At 47.6% G+C, this 20,486-nt stretch overlaps 2 protein-coding genes across 8 annotated transcripts in view; one reads left to right on the top strand and one right to left on the bottom strand.

The window, feature by feature from the left end:
- Positions 1-20,090, top strand: part of TMOD1 (tropomodulin 1) — an 81,388-nt gene extending 61,298 nt beyond the window's left edge. Inside the window, exons 6-11 of one of the 3 annotated variants that reach the window (XM_045020115.1) lie at positions 9,822-9,952; positions 12,898-13,005; positions 13,340-13,483; positions 14,333-14,477; positions 17,267-17,325; positions 18,517-20,090. In XM_045020115.1, coding sequence (XP_044876050.1) covers positions 9,822-9,952; positions 12,898-13,005; positions 13,340-13,483; positions 14,333-14,477; positions 17,267-17,325; positions 18,517-18,519 — 590 coding nt within the window. In that variant the 3' untranslated portion in view covers positions 18,520-20,090. Of the gene's footprint in view, positions 1-9,821; positions 9,953-12,897; positions 13,006-13,339; positions 13,484-14,332; positions 14,478-17,266; positions 17,332-18,516 lie in introns of all 3 variants that reach the window. The other 2 variants (XM_045020114.1, XM_045020113.1) reach the window with 2 other exon arrangements.
- TSTD2 (thiosulfate sulfurtransferase like domain containing 2) overlaps positions 6,096-20,486 on the bottom strand; it is a 52,731-nt gene continuing 38,340 nt past the window's right edge. For 2 of the 5 annotated variants that reach the window (XM_045020107.1, XM_045020106.1), the window contains exon 10: positions 6,096-6,557. In XM_045020107.1, coding sequence (XP_044876042.1) covers positions 6,148-6,557 — 410 coding nt within the window. In that variant the 3' untranslated portion in view covers positions 6,096-6,147. Of the gene's footprint in view, positions 6,558-14,475; positions 15,387-20,486 lie in introns of those variants that run through there. The other 3 variants (XM_045020109.1, XM_045020112.1, XM_045020110.1) reach the window with 2 other exon arrangements.

The raw sequence follows: 20,486 nt of genomic DNA, 5'->3' as shown, positions 1-20,486 counted from the left end.
GCAAGAGGCGTGCAAGAAGCTGAGAGTGAGTAGGCATCCTGCTGGAGGACTGAGAAGTACAAGCGTTATCAGACATCAGGAGGAAGGTCCGGTGGTGAGGACAAAGAAGGTGTTGGGAGGAGGCCATGGGGAAGTAGCCCAGGGAGTTGTAGCTGTTGTGCAACTGTTCCAGGAGGCACTCTAGACAGCTACAGTCCACAGGGCCCTGGGCTGGAACCTAGAGTAGAGGGTGGGCCTGGGTTGCCCCCAAACCTCCCAACTCCTGATCAGACACAGGAGAAATTGACCTGGACTGTGGCTTCTACCAGAGGGGAAGGTCTCTGGGCTGTTTCCCGACCCACAGGGTGAATCTGTGAGGTGAGCAAATCCACCAATAAGCGCAGGACCCACCAAGGTAGAGGAGGAACTTTGTCACACCATGTACTCTAGTCTACTACAGGAAACCAGTGGGTCAGAACCTCTGCTGGTGTAAATCAGTGTGGTGCCACTGAAATTTAATGGAGAGATGCTGTCATAACTATAAAGGAAGGGTAACAGCCCTCCTGTGTACAATACTATAAAATCCCTCCTGGCCAGAGACACCAAAATCCTTTTACCTGTAAAGGGTTAAGAAGCTCAGGTAACCTGGCTGACACCTGACCCAAAGGACCAATAAGGGGACAAGAGACTTTCAAATCTTGGTGGGGGGAAGGCTTTTGTTTGTGTGCTCTTTGTTTTGGGGGTTGTTCGCTCTTGGGACTAAGAAGGACCAAACATCAATCCAGGCTCTCCAAATCTTTCTGAACAAGTCTCTCATATTTCAAACTTGTAAGTAACAGCCAGGCCAGGCGGGTTAGTTTTATCTTTGTTTCCTCAACTTGTAAATGTTCCTTTTTGCTAAGAGGATTTACCTGTTTTTGCTGTAACTTTAAACCTAAGGCTAGAGGGGGGGTTCCTCTGGGCTCTATGACTCTGATTACCCTGTAAAGTTATTTTCCATCCTGATTTTACAGAGATTATTTTTTACCTTTCTTTCTTTAATTAAAAGCCTTCTTTTTAAGAACCTGATTGGTTTTTCTTTGTTTTAAGATCCAAGGGGGTTGGATCTGGACTCACCAGGAATTGGTGGGGGGAAAGGAGGGGGAATGGTTAATTTCTCCCTGTTTTAAGATCCAGGGGTTTGGATCGGTGTTCACCAGGGAATTGGTGGAGAAGTCTCTCAAGGCTACCCAAGGAAGGGAGATAGTCTAGGGGGAAGGTAGACAGAGTTTCCCAAATAACTCTTAAAGGATTTGGGTGGTGGCAGCAAAACCAGATCTAAGCTGGTAATTAAGCTTAGAGGTTCTCATGCAGGTCCCCACATCTGTACCCTAAAGTTCAGACTGGGGAAGGAACCTTGACAGATGCTGATTTGTAGCAGTTGAGGATCTGGCTCCATATATGAATTATAGAAATGTCATTGGCTGAGGAACAAACTGGTGACATGTTACTATGTATTAGAATATGGCTTTGTCCATAGCGACATTCTGATTGGCCTTTGTGATGTCTGACCTGTCACATGCCAGCTACCAGCAATGTTCTTCTTGTAGCTGGGACCTCATTGTTGAAAAGAAATAAAAGGAAGTTCCTCCCTCAGCCCCAGTTGTTAACATTTTTTAAAGGAAAAATACACAGGAAGATTTTTACTCTTTTTACCGTATTTCCCTTCCACCTGCATTTAACACAATGGCTACAGGGAATTTCCTCTGAAAATTATTACTCCTTCTCAGAGAAGTTGTCACTGTGGGTGCCCCACAGGAGGTGTGTTCCTGTCTGTGCACTTTTAACAGGGCAGCCCTTATGGCAGATCCACCCTTCACCGTTTTTTTTAGTGGGACAAGGTGACTCCATCCACATTCTCCTTTCCTGCCCAAGGACTCATCAGACTTCCACATAAACCAGGACATTTAGTTTCCAGACTAGCACAGACTTCACACTTCAAGGGAAGAAGCTGGTTTTCAGGCTCCAGATGTGAGACGAGCCCTTGCATTCTACCTCAAGAGAATGAAGCCCTTCAGAGCCTCTCCTAAGCTTTTTGTCTCTTTCAAAGAGGATGAAGGGAGCCCCTATTTCCACCCAAATATTATCTAAATGGGTCTTATGGTGCATTTTAGCATGTTACAAAGTTTCGCAGCTGTGCAGCCCTGGCTAGGGTGACTGCCCATTCCACGAGAGCACAACCCATCACTATTGTCCATTGTGGACACTTGTAAAACTGCCACCTGGTTGTCTGTGGACTCTACTATCGTTCATCCTTGCAGGGCAGATGCAGCCTTAGGTGTGGTTGTTCTTCAGTTAGTACTAGCTTCATTGCCACAAGATCCATTCCCTTCAGGGCCTGCAGCCTGGCAGGCTTTGGTCTAGAGCTCCTTTCTGCTCCCTGAGCCTGGCCAGCACTGCGCTGTCCACGGTGCTGGTCTCCCAGCTCTGGAGATAGACCTTCTCCTGTCAAAGGTCTGGGAGAGACCACCTGCTCCCTTCCTGGGCAGCCTTTATATAGGGCCAAGCTGAGCCCTGATTGGCTGGCCCCCTAAAAGCCCTTTTTTTATTGGCTGTCGGTCTGCTCAGGCCCACTGGCCTGCCGCAGCCCCCTCTGTCAGGGAGTGGGGCAGCCGCCCCACTACATGTGGTAACAGCTAATTTAGATCCCATCATTTTATATGTATAGTTGGGATTATGTTTTCCAATGTGCATTACTTTGCGTTTATCAACATTGAATTTCACCTGCTGTTTTTGCCCAGTCACCCAGTTTTGTCCCTTTGTAACTCTTCACGGTCTGCTTGCGACTTAACTGTCTTGAATAGTTTTGTATCATCTGCAAATTTTGCCACCTCACTCTTTACCCCTTTTTCCAGATCATTCATGAATATGTTGAATAGGACTGGTCCCAGTACAGACCCCTGGGGACACCCCTATTTACCTCTCTCCATTCTGAAAACTGACCATTTATTCCTACCCTTTGTTTCCTATCTTTTAACCAATTACTGATCCATGAAAAGGCCTTCCCTCTTATCCCATGACAGCTTACTTTGCTTAAGAGCCTTTGGTAAGGGACATTGTCAGAGGCTTTCTGAAAATCTAAGTACACTATATCCACTGGATCACCCTTGTCCACAAGCTTCTTGACCCCCTCAGAGAATTCTAATAGATTGGTGAGGCATGATTTCCATTTAGAAAAACCATGTTGACTCTTCCCCAACAAATTATGTTCATCTCTGTGTCTGACAATTTTGTTCTTTACTATAGTTTCAACCAGTTTTCCTGGTACTGAAGTTAGGATTGCCGGCCTGTAATTGCCAGGATCCCCTCTGGAGCCTTTTTAAAAAATTGGCATCACATTAGCTACCCTCTAGTCATCTGGTACAGAAGCTGATTTAAATGATAGGTTACAAACCATAATTAGTAGTTCTGCATTTTCACATTTGAGTTCCTTCAGAAATCTTGGGTGAATACCACCTAGTCCTGGTGACTTCTTATTGTTTAATATATCAATTTGTTCTAAATTGCCCTCTTTCTTAGGCCTTTTCAGAGTTTCATAAAAAAAAGTTAAGTCAACAACCAAAACACACTATAATAACATTGCTATTGCATGTTTACACTATGCTCCTTCTGTCAGCATCCATACTTGGTGCTCTAGCGTGTACAGTGAGAGTAGTGCACTGTGAGTAACTATCACCACCTTATGCTGCTAGGACTTGTGGGTTGGTGGAATGGATTACAGTGCATCATGCGTGTGGGCTCAACGTCCCATGATGCATTGTTTTCTGTTCCAGCATTCCATGGGCTTCTGGCTTTGGTTCACAGATTTGTTCACTGCCTGCCTGCCATCTCTGTGTGAAAGGATGGATCCTGCATTGCTCTCTACTGATCTGTTAAAAGTCATTAACAGATCACGGATGGCAGTGCATTTCATCATAAAGTTCCTGACTGACCAGGATTCAGACTTGTCTGATTTGCTGTGTGACATAGATGGGAGCAACATATGATTACTTGTGGCATTCGCGGAGCAGCTGCACACAGTGGACTATCGCTTTTGGGCTTGTGAAACTAGCACTGAGTGGTGGGATCATATCGTCATGCAGGTCTGGGATGATGAACAGTGGCTGCAGAACTTTCGGATGTGGAAAGCCACCTTCCTGGAACTATGTGCGGAGCTCATCCCAGCCCTGCGGCACAAGGACACCAGAATGGGAGCTCCCCTTTTGGTGGAGAAGCACGTGGTGATTGCAGTGTGGAAGCTGGTGACTCCAGAGTGCTACTGGTCAGTCACAAATCAGTTTGGAGTTGGGAAGTCGACTGTTGGGGCTGCATTAACACAACTGTGAAGGGCCATTAATCGCATCCTGCTGCAAAGGAAATGACTCCTGGCAATGTGTGTAAAATAGTGGATGGCTTTTCAGAAATGGATTTCCCTAACTGCGGAGAGGTGATGGATGGCACACATACCCCAATTTTGGTACCAGACCACCTTGCAACAGAGTACAGTAATAAAAAGGGGTATTTCTCCATGGTATTGCAGGTGCTTGTGGATCACCACAGCTGTTTCACTGACATAAACGCTGGATAGTCCGAGAATAATATACCAACCAATTGGTTAGCAAAGTGAGCACAGACCAGTTGGTTAGCAATGTGAGCACAGACCAGACCCTTTGTCTTCAGGACACTGAAAATCAATCAGGTTCTTAAAAGAAGAACTTTATTGAAAAAGAAAAAAAATAAAAGAATCACAACCAGCCTGTTCAGAAAGCTTCAGGCAGGCATTTTCTTTCTAGATCAGAAGATTCCAGTGGGGGATGTTGAAATGCCCATTGTGGTCCTGGGAGACTAGCATACCCTTTACTCCAGTGGTTCCCAAACTTTAACAATCTGTGAACCCCTTTCAATAAAATGTCAAGTCTTGCGAATCCCCTCCTAAAAATGAATATTTCTAGGTATTTTCTCCTTTACCTGAGTATAAATTATAAAAGCAGTGATCTTGGAAATATAAAATTTGTTTTTATGACATGCTTATTGCACACTATTGTTATTATTTATCATTATAGTATTTTTATTACAATATGAAAATGGCAACATTCTTCTCACTTTCGTAGCTTGTATCACTTTGAATAAGCCTCTTATAAGACAAGGCTCCTATGTTTCATCAAGGAGTATCAGATGTGAAACAGCATGAAGATATTTAAGAAGCCAACTCAAAGAGTTCCTCCTATACAAGCATTCAGGGCTTGAGCAGTCCAGGCAAACAACACAACAAAGCTTAAACTTATTCTTCATAATAATTTTAAAAACACTACTAGCTGCCTATTTAATTTTAAAAACTGCAAAAAATATCCACCTCCCTTTCCATTTCTTATGAGTCTTGACGTTTAAATTTCCTCTATGTGATAGATGTGCTTGCTTTGATCTGCTTAGCTGCTGGTCCCTTGCTGCCCGGGTCCCTAGGGAAGCTCTGTCCACCATTAGGGAATCTTTCCCTGAGAACCCCCAGTTTGGGAACCACTGCCTTACTCCCATGGCTCATGAAGCCTTACATGGGAAACCTGGATAGCAGTAGGGAGCACTTCCCCAGTAGGTTCAGGATGACTCTGCAGTGTGTGTTTGGCAGATTAAAGGTGTGTTGGTGATGCCTTTCTGGCAGGGTAGATCTGAATGAGGAGAATATTCCCATGCTCATAGCCGCCTATTGTACGCGGCATAATATTTGTCAGGGTAAGAGTGAAAAGTTTGCTCAGAAGTGGACTGCTGATGCACTGCGCCTGGCAGCTGATTTTGAGCAGCCTGATACCAGGGCTATTAGAGGGGCACAATTGGGGGCAATTCGAGTCAAGGAAACTTTGAGACAACACTTTGAGAATGAGAACCAAACTGCAATGATTCATTAAATTGAGTTTTTTTAGGAAGCACTTGTGATGATTCATGGTCTAGGATTTCAGTAAGCAAAGGATTAAACTGCCTGTGTATGTCTTGCTGCTGCCTGCTGCTACCTCAATTTGTAGGACATAAATAAAGAGCAGTTATCGTTCAGATTCTTTGTTTTTACTAAACAAACAATCAATACACACACAAACGCTTATTGGGAAAAGAAGGGACCATGGAAGGGCAGACCGTCAGAGCTGTGCATAGGGCCGGCTATCATTCTGAAAGCTGTTTGAGGGGGTGGAGTGAATGGAAAATGGAGATGCCCCAGAAAGCGTAAGGGAATGCATGGGTGGAGTTGGGGGTGGGGGATGGAAAACAGTTCTGAATGTGCTGTAGGGGAGGGAAGGCACGCATCTGTTGTGACTGCAGTGTTATGAGAAACTTAAGCATCTCTGTTTGCTCCTCCATTACTTTTATCATCTGCTTAGTGGCATCCAAGAAAAAGTTCTGATTTTCTTTTCTGTCCTGCAGTTCAATTTCTCTCCACTCCCTGCGTTCCCTTTTTACTGCATCAGAGTATTGCAGGACCTCCTGGAACATGTCCTCCTTGCTCCATCTTAGCCGCTTTCTTATCTGGCGGAAGCGCTCCACTGGTGTGTAGAGGGCTCCCCTGAAGGCCACATCTGCAGAAACACAAGAAACAATACACAGAAGCATGATTGTTAGCTCATGCACAGCATTGAATCATTGCAGTTTAGCACACCCCTTGTAACATAGCAAGCACTTTCTCACTGCCCTTGGCAAGCACACATCTTGGTGAACATGCCAGGCACGGTGAGATTAGCCCAAGGGGGGGAGGGGCATTCTACCTGGGGTAAACAGCAGTGATGCTTATGAAAGCATTGTGGTGCAGGTGACTAGAGACAATATTGTAAATTCTCCAACACTTTTCCACAGGCGGGGGTCATTGAAGCAGATATCTCGCTCCTGAGGGTAACCAAGGAAGCAAAGCTGCAACTGCTGCATGCTTGTGGCTTCCAACCTGGTCCCTATGCTGCTCTCCTGTGTGCAGCTTTGGTTTGCACAAGTGATGGCCGAGTGGTGCGGGAAAGTTTCATTCAATGGGAGAAGGAATAAAACAGCTCTGCCAAGGAACCTCCGACAAAGGACTACTGAGTACCTCCAGGAAAGTTTCCTAGAGATCTCTCTGGAAGATTCCTGTGAAATCTCAGTGTGCATCAATGCACGGTTCCCCTGCACTGCTTAGCTGCACAGGAAAATGTCCAGCGCACAGAAACACAGCCAGCCTTGTACATTTCTGTCCTTTCACCTACTTCTGCGGTACACAAAGCAAATGAAAGCTGGGCATCATGAGCACCATCAATTCAAAAAACCCACTAACCAGGGGTCTCCTCTCCTGCTTCTTGCGCGCCAGAGTGGGAGTGCTGGGACTGGCTAGATCATTCCAGAGTGGAGAACAGTCCTTGACTGGCCAGCCCACCTGGCAAACCCGCCATGGGAGCCACATAATTCCCTAACTCCACCTCCTCATCCATGACTTCATCCTCTGAGGTAGGTCACCTTGCCACCACCTCCAGCCCCACCAAAGCATCCATGGGGCTCTTGGCAATGGAGGTGGGATTGTCGCCGAGGATAACGTCCAACCATAGGCATTGACTTCTGCTCCCACCGGTGGGTGCTCGACCCCCCTCTGCCCCCGGTCCCGCCCCCACTACACCCCTTCCCCCAAGTCTCCACCCCCGCCCTGCCTCTTCCCACTCCTGCTCTGCCTCCACCCCACCCCGGAGCACCCACACAGTTGGCGCCTATGTGTCCAACTCCTTATAGAATAGGCAGGAGGCCTTCAGGACAGTTCCAGTGCGACAGTTTGCCTTCCTTGCCTTCTGGTGTGCTGGCCTCAGCATCTTTATCTTGGTTCTGCCCTGCTCTGTGTCCCGATTGTATCCCTTTTCACACAAGCCATGAGACATCTGCCCATAGGTGTCAGAATTCCTGTGGCGCACAGCTGGGACTGCACAGCCTCCTCTCCCCACGTACTGAGCAGATCCAGCAGCTCTGCGTTGGTCCACGTGGGAGGCGGACCCGGTTTGCAGCATGGAGCCGCCGTGGCCAGCTGGGAAGATGCGATGTGAGCTCTCCATGCCGCACAAACAAGAAGTGGAATTTTAAAAATTCGTGGGGCTTTAAATGGGGGGTGTGTGTGGATAGTTGTTTATATGGCCGCAGGGCAGCAGAGTTCGAACCGCTGACCAGAGAGGTCAGGATGGGCATCGTGGGACACCCCCTGGAGCCAGGCAGGCTGAGCGGGCTGCTGCCCTGCGGGGAAGAGACTGCTGTGCTGGGCAGAGCCAGGGGCTGATGGGGGAGGGTGTCCCTCTCCCCCAGGATTGGTTGCTAGGCTGCTGTATGAACTGAAAGAGACAGCGTGCCGATACACTGTCCCCCAGCACACACCCTTCCTCAACACGCACCGTGTCTCTCTCTGACACATACTCCCCCACAATCTCTCACACACACGCACACTGTTTCTGTCACGCCTCTCTCTCTCTCTCTCACACACACACACACACACACACACTCCCTGTCACAGACTCACCCCCTCCTCTCCCTACCCCACACTTCAGCTGAAAAGCAACTGGCAATCTAATGGAAGGATGGGATTGAGAAACCTGCATCATGTGACGCTGGGCCTGCCCCATGAGGCATTGCAAACCCTTGCCAAAGCACCTTGCAGCCAGTTACACAGTGAGATAGCTACCCACAGTGCACTGCTCTCTGTGTCCACGCAAGAGCTGCTAGTGTGGATGTGCTCTGCCAACACAAAGAGCATAGTGTGGACATGCAACAGTGGTTTAATTAAAGCGGCGTAACTTTTACCGACAAAACTCTGTAGTGCACACAAGGCCTAAGTTTTGTGTGAACAGCTAGCTAGGGAGGATCCACTCCCTGCTGTGACATCCCGGTGCCGGCCGTGAGCATACTGTGCTAGATCCATACATACATACAGAACCCCAGGCTGTGTACAAGTCTCATAATGATCATCAAGTTCAGACTGTTTCATAAAAGACTTTACTTGATTCACTTTTATAGTCGCATAAAACCAGTTGATTCAGCAGCTTATTCTTTGGGGTTCAGACCCTGTTCTCCCCTTGGGGTGTCAGGACCCTGACTGTCACATGCAGTTAGTGGAGTTCTTTGAGATGCTCTCTCTGTATGAGTGCTCCGCTGTCTGCCCTCCTGCCCCTCTACTTTGGAGTCCTTGCTTCTGGCCAGGTTTCACGGGTGAGAAGGAACTGGAGCAGCGGAGGGTCTGTCCTTCCCATATGCCTCAGAGTGGGGCACTAGGATCTACAGAGCGTAGGCACGGACCCCACACACTGCTACCACGAATCTTCTATCACAAGCACACAGGCTCATGCACACCTAACGTGAAGCACCCATAGAGAGAGAACGTCTCAAGGAACTCCAGTTACTATACAAGTAAGTAACCTCTCCTTATGTTACAGCCAAGATCCAACTGAGATCAGGGCCCCTTTGCGCTAGGCACTGTATGTATTTAACCCACTGGTGAGTGTGTGTTGTAGGGTGTCGTCTGTGCCAATTCTCACAGGATGTGAGTTGTCACTGCCCCCAGATGCAGAGGGGCTGTAGTAGCTTTTAGCGATGGGGGTCCCTGGTTCAGTCCCAACACATACACTGTAGGAGCTAGTCCCTGCCTTGACAAACTTACAGTCTAAACAGACAAGATAGACGAAGATGACTTAAGTGACCTTATATCTTCAGTTACAACCTTCATCAATGAGTTGATTCCTCCTTTCTTCGTGTCCTTTTTATGACAGGAAAAAAACAGCCCAAAACTTAGAGTGGCCTAAAGAAAGTGTCTTTTCACCCCATCTGATTTTTTTCATGTTGCTTTTTAATTGCAGGTGTGATTAAGCCAACGCAATATAAACCAGTTCCCGATGAAGAACCCAATTCAACAGATGTAGAAGAAACTTTGGAACGAGTGAAGAACAATGACCCTAAACTCGAGGAAGTCAACCTTAATAATATCAGGGTATTCAGCCTCCCCTTCCTGCTGCAATTAACACTTCACAGTGAGACAGGATACGTGCTATCTAGAGAACAAAGGCCAAGCGCACCTTGCTGTGCAGGAGAATAGGTTATTGTCACAGCAGCCTGTGTTGGCACTATTGGCAAAAGGACGAGTTATGGTTAGGGCTAGATGCTGAACTCCTTGCTTATGTAGAAATCAACAGGGCTGCTTGCAGAATAAGGCATCGCTCAATAGAAGTTAGGCATCAGAATCTGGCTTTGGGTTGTTTTAGGATGTTTTTGAGGGGGTTTCCCAGTCTGTCATTAGAGCCTACCTACAGTCAGAAAAAATACTGTGCTTTGGGTTTGCATTGTATTTACAGGGAACCCTAGCAGTGCATGTGGCTACATGTCATGTACAAAGACAGTGCAAGACTGGCAGAGCAAGGATCTTTCAAAATAATACACACTGAGTCCCTAGGTCAACGTTAGCAGGGGCGGCTCTATGTATTTTGCTTCCCCAAGCATGGCAGTCAGGCGGCTTTCGGCGGCGCGCCTGCGGGAGATCTGCTGCTCATGCAGATTCAGCGCCGCGCCTGCGGGAGGTCCGCTGGTCACGCAGATTCAGCGCCGCGCCTGCGGGAGGTCCGCTGGTCACGCAGATTCAGCGGCGTGCCTGTGGGAGGTCCGCTGGTCATGCAGATTCAGCACCGCGCCTGCGGGAGGTCCGCTGGTCATGCAGATTCAGCACCGCGCCTGCGGGAGGTCCGCTGGTCACGCAGATTCAGCGCCGCGCCTGCGGGAGGTCCGCTGGTCACGCAGATTCAGCAGCGTGCCTGCAGGAGGGCTACCGATCCCGTGCCTTCGGCGTACCCGCCGCCGAATTGCTGCCGAAGCCGCGGGACTGGTGGACCTCCTGCAGGCACGCTGCCGAAGGCAGCCTGACTGCTGCCCTCACGGCGACTGGCAGGCCGCTCCCCGCGGCTTGCCGCCCCAGGCACACACTTGGAGTGCTGGTGCCTGGAGCCGCCCCTGACATTAGCTGCGTCACTGTGGGAATTGATTAGTAAAACTCTGTGCAGAAAAATGACACTGATGTAACACTAAGGCTGGTAATTTAATTACACAAAAGACAGTGTTTTGCATTGCCTTCTTGTGCTAATGATACTGTATTGTCTGCCAAAGGCTGTGTGGTGCTGAACAATGTGGTATGGCTTGTAATGAAAGAGCTCATATAGGCATCTGTGCATGGCTGTGAAGTTAAAGGTGCTGTGAGAAACCACCATTCTACATTACCTGACATGGCTCTTTCAGATCTAGGCTTTTCTCTGGGCTTTTCTCATTAAAGGTGACGAGCAAAGGACAAGAAATTGTGCTTGTGCACTCTTGCATTTCTCCTGAAACCTGCTAAAGGAGAGGGAAAGGACTTCTAGTCAGGCAGTTACAAACTTTGTTTCTGTTAACTTCTCTTTAACTCCTGTGCGTGGGCAACACGCCTTCGTGGCTGGTTTCATGTGGCGGCTGGGAAAGCACCATTACTGTTTTCTAGGCCAGTCCAACCATGCAAGGTAAAACCAAATACTCACGTTAAAACAAGCAGAACTACCCCCTCTTCCCTACCAGCGCTTTCTTTTTTCCACAGACCTCCCTTAAAGAAGCAAATCAGGGCGCATGCACAGCTTTGCAGGTCACCTTTCAAATGCACACGCAGCACCAAATACATACCCGCCAGCTGAATGATAATGGCTTCGGCTCCCTTCCTTGCCTGCCTACGCCCTCCGCGTGTGTTTGAGTGATTATCTATTCAGATCAATGCAGATGAGGTTCCTGTGTGTGCAGCTAGCAATGCTGGTGCCATTAACAGTCCTTAAAACCCTGGCACCTGTGCACATCCAGCAGTTGCAACGTTCCATAGAGAAAGGATTGCGTTTTCAAAAGTGACTTGCGACTTGGGGGTGCGACTTGAGACCCCTGGAAAGGAGCCTGACTCACAGGTGGCAGGGGCTCTCGAGGTGTCTCTAGTTGGACTAATGATTTGAAGTGCCACTTTTGAAAACATGGGCCAAAGAGACATGACTGCACTATTCACAGATGGGCTTACGGGTAGTCGTGTTGAAGCCATATCCCGCCAGCTGATCCCGGGGAAGCACTCCTCATTGAGGACTATGGAAATAATCAGTTTGAAATTTTAAAGCGTCACTTGGAAGTTATCAGAGTCTGAAAAGGGTTTGTAAAGTATTGAATGGGAAAGAAATACTCTTGGCTTGTGAGAGCTCGGAACGGGCACTCAGATGCTTGCCAAACTCTCCTAGTTCTCCCCTGAACGTTACCAGTGACGGAGGGAGGGAGAAGAGTGGGCCTGATTCTGAGAGTTGAGGATACACTGCCCCTCCATGAGCTGCTTAACTGTCAGGGTCAGGCTGTGATCCTGCAAGTGGAGCCTTCCGGCATAAGCGCCATGCAGGCCCGCTCGCTGGATCCAGGCCTGAGGAGGGCAGTTATTTCCCAGCCATGACTTGGTGGTGGCTGGTGCAGTGCGATAGCAATATTAGAACTTGTGTACACCCAGCGCTTTACCTACTCAGAGCACTCTGTAAACCTTAGCCACAATGCCCAGGGAGGTGAGCCGGTGAGTATTGGCCCCATCTGACAAGTGGGGAACCCCGAATGTGGTGAGGTGACTTGCCCAAATCCAGGCAGTGAGTGAGTTGCAGCGCTGGGATCAGAGGGGAGTCATTCCTGTGCTGCTTGGGCTATGCTGACCATTGCTGGGCTACAAGCACTACTGTACGATCTAGGTTTAGCTTTCTGCCTCTTCCTAAATAATCCAGTCGTGCCATTTCCACTGTAAAGAAAGCTGCTTGTATTTCATACACCTAGTGCACACCCCCTTATAAAATATTTGTTTAAGGAGTGTACCGGGAACCTGAATACAGATGACTTTCTTTCTGGGCCTTCTTTTCGCAGAATATTCCCATACCGACTTTAAAAGCATATGCTGAAGCACTGAAGAATAATTCCTATGTAAAGAAATTAAGCATAGTAGGAACAAGAAGCAATGACCCTGTAGCCTATGTAAGTACCATACCATGCTGTGTGTGATTACAGGCTAATTGCTGTGGGAAGGTTGTGAGTGGAATTGTTGTCTTGCAAGGGGAATTGTTTAAAGCAACCTGCAAAGGAAAAAAAAATCTTGGTGCCCTTTTCTGTACCTTTATATTGTATGAAAAATGCCAGAGATGGGAAACTGAGGCACAGAGAGACTAAGTGACTTGCCCAAGGTGTCACAGGCGGTCTGTGGAGAAGCAGGGGCTTGAGCTCAGGTCTCCAGAGTCCCAGTCTAGTGCACTGGGCCACTCTTCCTATTATTTATTGTTCAATACCAGTGCTCTCCCCTTTGTGACTGCAGGCACTGGCTGAGATGTTAAAAGCCAACGGTATATTGAAGAGCTTGAATGTGGAATCCAACTTCATTTCTGGGTCCGGGATCCTGGCTCTGATCGAAGCACTCCAGCACAATACTTCATTGATTGAGCTCAAAATTGACAACCAGGTAAAACAAACCCCAACTGGACCTCATAGATTGAATAAAAAATATTCTGTTGGGGGGCCTTGTATCAGAAAACGTGGGGTTTGGCTCACCTGATTTTTCTGGACAATCACTCTACAAATCCAACAACTGCTGGGGGGGATAGTATGTGTAGCGGGCTTGACAAGTGTCTAGTCCACATAGAGGATTCCTGCCAGCTAACGGAGTAACTCCCTGAGGCCGAGCGGTAGAGCACTGTGCTGAAGGTTCTGGGTCCATACCCTGCTGACTGCCTGTGGTTTTGGGCCTTGTGTTCATAGTCAAAACTATACAAGGTTTCTCTGATGGTTCAGGATTAGTCAGCCAACAAATGACAAGATAACTTAGGGCCTGATCTCGCAAGCTGCCCGTTTGCATGGAGCACTGGATGGACTGGACCCGCCATAATGGAAACAAAATCCTGCAGGCTTCATCCAGTGCCCGTGTGCCATCATTTATAGTCCTCTGTGGAGAGGCTTTTGGAGAATTCTGCGGAGAATTAGGCCCCTAGCTTTTTTCTGAAGAAAGCAGGTTGGGACTTTTTTACAGCAATAAAACAAATGTTTGAAAAGCTGCAAAGCCCAGGATCCAAACACTCGAGATCCCTGGGCGTGCCAAGGTGAGCGATGGACCCAGAGTCGGTAGCGCACCCCCGTCTCTGCTGAGCCTGCTGTCTCCACAAGGCCGGGCAGTGGGCGACGGGCGGAGGCCCTGTGCAATGTTTGCTGACACTGTGCGATGTAGAGTCAGCAGGAGGCAGTCAGGGGATCAAAGACCAAAATAATGGGGAAGCCCTCGGTTGTAACCTGCTTTTCCATTTATCTTTTAATAAAGAGCCAGCCGCTGGGCAACAAGGTGGAAATGGAGATTGCAAACATGTTAGAAAAAAATAGCTCCCTTCTGAAGTTCGGGTATCACTTTACACAGCAAGGTCCCCGGCTTCGTGCATCTAACGCCATGATGAACAACAACGACCTTGGTGAGTCTGCCTGCACGCTGCTGGCATGCATTCTTCCATGCTCCCCACGGTGCTGGCGCTCCCCAGAGCTGTGCTTGTCGGTAATTCCCATCAGCTGTGAATGTAGCTGGTGCGTATTTCCCCTCCTGCTCTCCGGCGGGCACATTGACCAAGAATCTATGGAAATACCTCTCACGGAAATAAACAAGTCAGGTGAAATGTCACTTGAATTAGGGAAGCACCCACTTGACTTGGAAGGGGCTGGTGCTTGCTAGGGGAGAGCCTGACTCTCTTCCTGCTTTCTCCTGCTGAGGGGTACCAGGCTCTACCAGCAGTTCCACTCGGTCATTGGGGCTGGTGGTGGAGTAAAGCGCTACTCAGCGTGAGTAAGACAATCGGCTTTTCTGGCCCAGAGTAAGATGCTGTGCAGGGCAAGGGTGACAGAATCTGGCCTTAACCGAACAGGGTCTCCAGTGATCCTCAGAGGCAGTGAGCTCTAGTGCTGGGGAGTTTGGCAGGTCCATGTGCTTTGTTAAGCCGTAGTTGGCAGGGTTAGTGCTGGGAAGCCCGGGCTGCTGCTGCCCTGAACTGGATTAGCAGATTTCCTGGGCTGCCACCTGTTCACAAACACTGCTTCCATCCCCGCTTTAATGGGGAAAGGACAAGCAGAGGAATCAAGCTCTGAAGACTGACAAGTTTGGCACATTCTTCTGAACGAATCAGGTCTGTGGTTGGGTGTGTTTAGGGTACAAGGCCAAATTCTGTTCCCAGTTTGATCTGGGCACCCCAGCTGAAGTTAACAGAACTGCATGCGATGACAATACTTCCCCATCATTTCTCACTCATCCGGGCAGTGCTGTAGGCACTAGCTGACTGACAGTGGCTTGGCGACAGCCTCACACGCTGAACTGGAAGACTACCCAGTGGAGCCTGTTGGAACACAAGTAAAAGAACCGACCTCGTTTCTAGTGAGCTTACACAAGGATGAAATTAACATACGGCTCCCTAGACAGACTGGCTAAGAGGAGGTGCTTGGGAAAAGATTTACCATATAAATGTCTGCCCTGAATGAACAGCAATAAACTGGAGCCGTGTAGTTTGCGCTTATAGAATCATAGAATCATAGAATCTCAGGGTTGGAAGGGACCTCAGGAGGTATCTAGTCCAACCCCCTGCTCAAAGCAGGACCAATCCCAACTAAATCATCCCAGCCAGGGCTTTGTCAAGCCTGACCTTAACGTAGTTCACCAGCATAGTCTAACCATTTTGTGTCCTTTACAACGTGAGTCTACTTCAATTAAAAAAGCTACTGAATTAGGGCACCTCGAAATGAGACGAAGGACTCCGGTGCTGAAAAGCACTAACTTGGTGCTCTCTGTTCCATGCAGATTTCTGTATATTACTTTGTGTATGTGTTCAACTTGTTGAGGTTTTTAAACAAATGGACTGGATTTTGTCTCCAGCTAGTCTGCTGTTTGCATAGCAGTGTAATAATATGTTGCATTTACACAGAATACTCCTGGGGGGATTCTGCACCAAAACATGGAAAATTCAGCACACAATATTTTGAAATTCTGTAAATTTTTGCACATTTTATTTGTCAAAATAACCCAATATAATCAAACCAGTTTCAATTATTTTGGTAATTTTTTTCAAAATATCTGTCAACAATTATGTCTGTGACAATACAGACAACAAAAAAGATTGAGGATTTTTTTTTGACAAATAGATTCCTTACTAGGCATATGAATACAGAACTCGGAGTAATAATTCATTGAAACTACAATACAGACGCGTATTTTCCTGCAGCCCTTAGAAGCAATGTAAAGGCTTGCGGGAATCGGGGGTAGCAGCGGAGCTGAGGGACAGGGAAGTAATTGCTGGGAAGGAGCCTGGGAGTGAGCCTGGAGGGGTCTTGGGTGTGGGTGGGAGACGTATGGAACAGGTTTTTTGGGTGGGGAGGGATAGTTGGGAAGCCTCCTCCATGCAGACCCTGGCTGACCCCTAGCTTCTTCCATTCAGTCAGGTACATCTGCCCCGTCCCCATGTGTCCCTGCACCCTCCGATCCCCACGTGTCCTTGCACCCCCACTTAGCCATCCCTCCTCCCCCCATCCCCATGTGTCCTTGCACCCTCCTCCTGTCCCCATGTGTCCCTACATCCCCAAACACCCCCTCCCCATCCCATGTGTCCCTGCACCCCCAAACACCCCTCCCCATCCCCATGTGTCCTTGCACACCCAAACACCCCCTCCCCCATGTGTCCCTGCACCCCCAAACACCCCCTCCCCCCATCCCCACATGCCACCGCACCCCCACTCCCATTCAGCCCCTGCCCCAGTCTGTCCCCACAACTAGCCTGTCTGTGGCTCTGATTCTGCAGACAGTTAAGCATGTGCATACACGGCTGGGAGCTGTCCTGTGGGACTACTTGCATGCATAAATATACACACAATTCCCCAACACAATTAATTTCCCCCTTTTTGCAGATGCATTTCACCTCAAATGACGAGTTTCTTGGCATGGCACAGTGCAGGGAGGATTTTCTCTGGCACTAGTATATGGATAAAAGCCATGTGTTCAACAAGGAATTCACTGCTCCCTGACTCTCGGATCAGAGCTGGTTTTCACAAACTCGGACTGTATGCGCATCACCATGTTAATCATAAAGAAGGAACTACATTTAATTTTTCACTCCTGCTTCTTTGTGGTTGATAAGTTGGTGACTTTGCCTGTCATGCAGCTGTTGTATATTTTGCCTCCTTGATCATGAGAACTGTACAGAAGATCTGATTTGGTTCTTGTTTGCAGCTCGTATACGTCGCTCTGATGGCCCCTGGCATAACTTCTCGGCTCTGCAACTGGACGATGTATAAGTACAGACAGAATTTTTTCCCTACTGGCAATAGCTCTCTGTCTATGCTCCACTACTTGTGCTCTCAGCTGCCACCACGTGGCTCAACTCAAACTTGGTTTTACTCTCTCTAGCTTCTGTTTTACTGCTCTTGGCTCAGCGGCAGGCACTCTTGTTCTTCAGGATCCTTTGTATGCTCCAGCATGCTAGAGGGAAGGCTTTTTACATTTATCCTATGAGCTAATTTCTGCAATCTCTCCTTTCTGGCTACTTTTTCTTTTCCTCTTTATTTATTTCAAATATATAAACTGTGTATGGATCCACTTTAAAACCTTCTCTGAAAATGCTCACTACAGTGTGGAGAGGAGCAGAAAAATGTAGCTCGGAGATTACTGAGGGAAAACCTGTTTTGGCAGGGGCACTTTTTCTGAGGTAGGAAGGCCTGTATTAAGTTGTAAGGAAGAAGTAAAAGATAAGGACTGGATAAGAAGCCATACTCTCCTTGTGCAGCTGCAGGCATTCACCAGCTGTTCTGTCCCTGCCTCTTGTAGCTGATCACCACCTGACACGAAGCAATCAGGGACAGATGTAACTGAGCTAGCAAACGCTTGTTTAACAGAACCCTATGAACTCTGGCCCCATTTGAAGTCAATGATAGTTACTTCAATTTTTGAGCTCTTCTTTTAAACAATGTAGATTTTTAAACTGATGTTAAAGACCCTGGTCTGTGTTCTCAAGGTCACACATCAACTTTAATAGAAGAGATGAGGCTAAATCCCCTGGACTGCTTTGAAAATCTCAACCCTGAATCAATGGATGGCACCTGAAGCCAGACGCATTCAAATTAGGCACAAATTTTTAATGAGGGTGATTAACCACTGGAGCAAACACCCAAGAGAAGTGGTGGATTTTCCATCTCTTGATGTCTGCTGATCAAGACTGGATGCCTTTCTGTAAGAGATGCTTCAGCCTAACACACGTTATTGGGCTCAGTGCCGGCATCACTGGGAAATTCTCTGGCTTGCGCTATACAGGAGGTCAGGCTAGATGATCTAGTTGTCCCTTCAGGCCTTAAAATCTATGGAAACCCCCCCAAACTTTTCCCGTCACATGAGTTTTGTTCTGGTTTTAAACTGTCTGTGGATACAGCTGCTATCCACGTGTGCAGCATCTGCCTTGACTGACCCTTGTTCCCTGTTTTTTTCAGTGAGGAAGAGGAGACTTGCAGACTTGAATGGGCCTTTCTATCCCAAGTGCCGAACTGGGGTGTAGTTCCCGGCTGTGAAGATCGTGCCTGGTGGTTTGTGCTATACCCTGGAAATCCGAAGGCAAAGTGCCTGCACAAAATATCTGTGGTGCCTCAGTTCTGTGTTGCATAATTATGCACTAAAGGTTTAAATTAACTAGCGATTGTAGGTGATGATTTGATCAAATATCACTAATGATGTTTTCTTTAGAGTCAAGCCAAGTCAGTCCAGTTGCCCGTTTTAAGCAGGCTTGGTTTAGAATACGTCACAGCACAACAGTGACTGTCAATTCACCCACGACTTAATTCCTCTTAGGATTTCCTGTGTGGTTTTTCAGATATATTTAGGATGTGTTATGCATGAGTGGAAAAAATTACTGCTCTACACAAGTTGCATAAGTATTTAAAAAAATACTTTATTTTTTCAACTTGCTTATCTGTTTGACAAGCATTTCTACTGTCCCACCACAATGCTAGCCCATCCCTTTCAAGGACTTGTCAATTACAATTAATTACCAACATTTGCTGACTTTATTTGCAGACAAGATGTCAAAAGCACCCATATTTCCCCCCAAAAGAATTCATGTCTTTTGTATTCATCCCCTCCCCCCCATGAAAAGAATGTAAGGCCACTGATTATAGAGTAATGGCTCCATAAAAACAGAGCAGTGAGTATTAGATGGGACATTAAAATCTTCCTGTCTCCTTTCGCAGGGATATGGAAAACCATTGCTTTAAGAGATTGGGAATGAAATCCTGACTCCACTGAAGTCAGGCGCAAACTCTCATTGACTTCAATAGGGGCAGGATTTCCCCCTGGATTTTCTCTGGAAATAGGCCTCCCGTGCTTTTACTGGGTCTTGTAATGAGCGTGCTGGAGCCCTCACTCCTCCTGCTGGGTTTCTGGCTGGGTGGCTGTTTTATTTATCTGTAAAACTTCTTGTTCTGCTAGAGATTTTATTTTACCAACACCCCAAATTTCTGACTAGTGAACCCTAATAAAGAAATTACTTGAAAATACCCTGTCTGTGAATCCATGTAGTCCAGGATGCCATTTGAGTAGAGTTGGATAAACGCACCAGGCAATTGGGTTTGTGAGGTGATAAAAACCCACTGCCTTTCTAGGGAGGAATTTCCAGCAGGTACATGCAGCCTCTGATCATGCAGTGGGTTCCTCACCAGCGGGCCATTAACCCCCAGCAACTCCCATTGCTTCCAGTGCGCGGCTGGGCTGCACAGCAGGAAGTCTGCCCATGCAGAGCCAGTGCCAGAGGGTGGCCTTTGTTTATACACCTAAAGAATCCATCCCAACACTCTTTTCCACATCATAACCAGCCTGCTGCTGTTCCCAGTGCGTTCTGCAGTCTGTGCATTGTGGCACAGCAAACCTGCCACTCATTTCAACAGAATTTTTGCATGAATCAGGATTGCAGGCGTTGGCCCTGATTTGCTATCTCTGACTATCACTTTAACCTTGAGTGGGAAATACAAACGTGTTTGATTGTTGCTCTTCAAATCATAATAAATGTGTCAGAAATCACAAATAAAATGCCTCAATGCAGTTTTTTGTAAAATCCCATACGAACGATTAGGGAATATTGCAAAACCAGAAAGCGGCATGATAAGCCCAATGCCAGTTGGACAGCCCTAGTCCCACCAGACACCTCCCAAAGGCTTTAGCAAAATCAATGAAAACATCAGGGACCGAATGGCTGGGCAGCAGTTCTGCAGAAAAGGACCTAGGGGTTACGGTGGACGAAAAGCTGAATATGAGTCAACAGTGTGCCCTTGTTTCCAAGGCGGCTAATGGCATTTTGGGTTGTATAAGTAGGGGCATTTCCAGCAGATCGAGGGATGTGATCATTCTTCTCTATTCGGCATTTGTGAGGCCTCATCTGGAGTACTGTGTCCAGTTTTGGGCCCCACACTAC

The sequence above is a fragment of the Mauremys mutica genome, chromosome 6, assembly GCF_020497125.1.
Source record: "Mauremys mutica isolate MM-2020 ecotype Southern chromosome 6, ASM2049712v1, whole genome shotgun sequence".
NCBI lineage: Eukaryota > Metazoa > Chordata > Testudines > Geoemydidae > Mauremys > Mauremys mutica.
This window is presented reverse-complemented; position numbering and strand designations above follow the sequence as displayed.